This window comes from Buceros rhinoceros, unplaced genomic scaffold (genome assembly GCF_000710305.1).
Source record: "Buceros rhinoceros silvestris isolate BGI_N320 unplaced genomic scaffold, ASM71030v1 scaffold7365, whole genome shotgun sequence".
Taxonomy (NCBI): Eukaryota; Metazoa; Chordata; class Aves; order Bucerotiformes; family Bucerotidae; genus Buceros; species Buceros rhinoceros.
Window position 1 is genome coordinate 1 of NW_010411223.1, and position 3,971 is coordinate 3,971.

Genomic DNA, 3,971 nt, shown 5'->3' on the forward strand with positions numbered 1-3,971 from the left:
CGTGGGGCCTTCCCGGGACTGGGTCAGTTAGCCCGGGATAGGGGTGTGCTGACTGAAGGGGGGTGTGGGGTGACCCGCAAGGGGGGACTGTTGGTGCAGATAGGTGTAGCGTTGCTTTTTTTTTTTTTCCTGGGGAAAGAGGCCAGAGGGTCACCCAATTTGTCCTGTAGGATTGTGGGGCGAGGGCCTGTTTGTGGAAACTCTGTTTATGGGCACTCAGAGGGTGCTGGTCGCTATGGCGAGCTCTATGTCGCCGATCCTAACCCAAAAAGTGGTGAGAGGGTGGTTGGACAGTGTCACTCAAGGTGTTCCTGCTCCTTTACGTTCCATCTCAGCAGCCAGCTCATGCAGGAAAATGCTGACAGCCTACGCTCAAGAATGATGTAAACTAACCAGATCGTGGGTTGTGTGTGGAGAGGGGTATGGGATCAAAGCTATTAGGATAACTGCCCACTATTGCTTGTAGGTATCCAAACCGCTGGGAGTGGCCACTGAAAATGAGGTAAGAACACTTATGTATCTCTTTACTGCTTTTCTCATCAGCTCTGTTTGCTGGTTTCCGCCCTTACCTACTATTAGGCTTTCCACCGCACAAGCCCATTTCTTTTCTCACACTCTGTGGCTCTGCCTGTTCATCTTCTATGCTATGTTTATAATCCACCTCTGTCTTTGGTAGCTGGTTGGAGAGTTCCTGCAAGAGCAGAATGCTCCTTTACTGTCCCGTGCACCCCAGACCTTTAAGATGGATGACCTGTTGGCTGAGATGCAAGAGATTGAACAGTCAAGCTTCCGACAGGCCCCTCAGCGAGGTGAGGGGAGCTTGAGTAGGTGGAGAGCTGGAAAAGATCTTGCTGTTACGGTTAAGCTCCTGGCAGAGTGGTTCCCATCTGTTCAGCACTTGTGAGATTGTATCTGGCGTATTGATCCAGATTTGGGCTTCCCTGTACACTCGTAACAGGGAACAGGTCCCGTGGAGATCAGTAAGGTGTTCAGGGACTGGAATACATGGTGTAAGAGGAAAGGCTGAGGGAGCTGTTCAGCCTGGGGAAGAGGAGTCTAAGGGGTGGGTGGGTGCTGTGTCTAGTTGCTGTCTTCAGCAGCCACAGCCAGGATCTTTGCAGTGGTACAGAGCGGAAGGACAAGGGACAGTGGACAAAACTTGCAGAAATGGGAACTGACTAGATGTAAAGAAACATTTTTTCCTTTGGAGGGTGGTTCAGTACTGGAACAGGTGCCCAGGGAGGCTGGGGAATGGCCAGTCTTGGGCAAGCTCAGAAATTGCCTGATGAATGCCCTGAGCAACTTAATCTCTAGCTTTAGTGTTAATCTGCTGTGACAACGCTAGCAACTTCCAGAGATTTTTTCCGAGTGGAATCTTACTGTGATTTTATTCTAACAAAGAGAAAGGAAAAGGTTAAAGATGATGAGAACTATCCTGGAAGACTTAAAGGATGCCTTTGAGTCCTCCAGTCCTCACTTCTGTGTTTTGGTGTCTTTTTGTTTTGTTTTTTTTTTTTCTTGTAGCTCCAGGTGTGGCAACCCTGGCACTGTCTGAAAACTGGACCCAGGAATTCTTGGCTACAGCAGATAGTGCTGGTGATGTCTCTTCAGATTACAATGAGGCTGACTGGTCACAGGAGTTTATTGCTGAAGTGACAGGTGAAATGTCCCTTTTGGAATTGCTGTCAAGATGTTGCCCAGTCACATGCCTGCGTATAGCACAGTATACTCTCCAGTTACTGAATGTGAAATTGGAGTAATGCTTTGGGATCAGCAGTCAGTGTCGACTGTAGCAGCTTAAACAGGACAGGATAATAAAGCTGCCTTGTGATGGCTTAGATAAATTGGGAACATCGTGGTGTGGAAGCTTCCATTCGGGTGTAAGAGTCTTTTGTTTTTAGCTTAGGTTATTTGGAGAACTTAGGAGAAGCAGGCTATTTGAACTGCTTTTATAAAAATATTATGGTTCACATTCTGGAAATGGGCTGGTACTGCTCCTTGCTTATACATTCTCTAATTCCCTCTCCTAAGGCTAAATTTAAATTTGCCTTTGCTATGAAGATAAGTAATAGTTTAGTTTGCTTTGGCCAAATACTTTTTTTTTTTTTTTTGGGCAGTTTCATGGAGGCAGAGAGATGTTGCACCTTGCAAATGCAGAGTGGGAATGTTTCTGGCCCAAAGGTTCATCTTTCTGTTTCAAGCAAGTCAGTGGTTTATCTGAAAAGCCATCCTGCATCGTGTATAGAGCTGGGGCCGGAATGGGGTCCTGTTACCATGCATGACCTCACCTGGAAGTCATGAGGAGGATTTAGATAGGTGCTATTCTCCTCTCCAGGAGTGGCCACTGTAGAGAGTCAGGTAGTCCCATTCTTTGACCTTCACTCTTTCTATTTCTGGGAATATACATCAGCATTTACAAAGGTCTTTGAAAAAGTTTTGATGAAAACCTACTGCTTTGTAGGCTGTGCTTCTGGCAGAGGCTTGTAATGCGTTGCTCATTTTCTTGACCTACATAGTATCCCGCGTGGAGCAGTCAAATAAGCTGTGAAATAAAAGTAGAAAATCATAAGGTTATTGGCACCACTGTGTCATCTGTATTAATACAGAGTCTGAACCTGTGTGAGTTGGCACAGGCAGGACATTGGAACAAACGTAAAACCATGGATGAAATGCAAAGAGTAAATTTATTCTTGTTATGGTGCAAACTGTGGGAATCTCCAAAGCAGCAGCATCCAGGCAGAGGCCTGCAAGTGGGAGTGCAGGCACCGTGGGGCTTGGTCCTTGCTAGAGAGTGAAAAATTTTCAAACTAGCTGCTTTCTCCTGTATATCAGGTATTTTCGCAGGCGTGGTTTTCCACTGTGCTTTGATCTTTCCCACAGCAGGGCATGAATTTCAGGCATGTTTGATAAAGTGTCTCTGAGTCTATCACAGGTCTGTGTTATCTAAACACAGATGTTCTACTTGACAAGCACACAGGCTAAATAACAATTAGTATGATATATGTGTTTTTTTGACGCTCCAGTTGCGAGTCACTTTGGCATGTTTATAATCCTCCTTGCCAATTTTCTGTTATTTTCCCACAGAACCGAAGGCTTGGTTTTTAGATCAGAATAAATGAAGTTAGGAGAAACAAGCATAAAAAAATCTTTCTTTGAAGAGGACTTCTCTGTATGTTAGCTAACTTTGTGTAAAGTGGAGAGAGCAAAATCTGAAGTTAATCTGACTGATGGTCTGTCTATCTTGCTCTTCCCCTCATTCTTCCTGATGTCCTATGCAGATCCACTGTCTGTGTCCCCTGCCAAGTGGGCAGAAGAATACCTGGAGCAGTCAGAGGAGAAACTGTGGCTTGGGGAATCGGAAGACCAGTCTTTGGCAGATAAATGGTGAGTTTGTCTTCTCAAGCCTTATTATTGTGGCCAGGCACTTGGGTGGGTGAAGTTTGGGTCAGTGGTGGAAATCTGCTATGGCCTGAATGCTTTTGAATCATTTACCCTGGACCGATGTTTGCAGGCATTTGGTTTCAGAGAAAGGAGGAAGCAGTGCTTGGAGACTGAAGTTGTTAAGAGAGCCTAGCTTTTCTGTTTTCTGGTTCCAGGAAGATACTGTGGTTGTGTAGAGTAACTTAATCTCACGTCTAATGCCAAGTTCCTTAAAGTGATTTCAGGAATTCCTAATCAAGCAGAACTTTTTTCCACAACACATGCTTTTTGAGATTTAGAGATCTCAAGTACTAGACTCTACCAGTTGTAAACTTTTATCACTTTATTCTCCCTATCTGGCAAACTACATCCAGCCTTTCCTCTGTGTATTTCAGCCTTCCAGACATGATTTTCATGTGGTTTTGTGTGCAGATTAAAGAACTCTCTACCTCTGTGGATATTCTCTCTTTTTAATGTTGACTGCAGTCAAGTGTTTTCAATTAAAGAAGCAAAACACAAGCAAGCATTTTGTGATTCTTGGATCTTTCCCT

General features: G+C 44.8%; 1 protein-coding gene across 1 annotated transcript in view; it reads left to right on the forward strand.

Annotated features, from left to right (window-relative positions):
- Window positions 1-235: 235 nt before the first annotated feature.
- Window positions 236-3,971, forward strand: part of PEX5 (peroxisomal biogenesis factor 5) — a 10,265-nt gene continuing 6,529 nt past the window's right edge. The window contains exons 1-5 of the mRNA XM_010135933.1: window positions 236-274; window positions 467-502; window positions 677-809; window positions 1,525-1,659; window positions 3,279-3,384. Of these exons, the coding sequence (XP_010134235.1) occupies window positions 236-274; window positions 467-502; window positions 677-809; window positions 1,525-1,659; window positions 3,279-3,384 (449 nt within the window). The remainder of the gene's footprint in view (window positions 275-466; window positions 503-676; window positions 810-1,524; window positions 1,660-3,278; window positions 3,385-3,971) is intronic.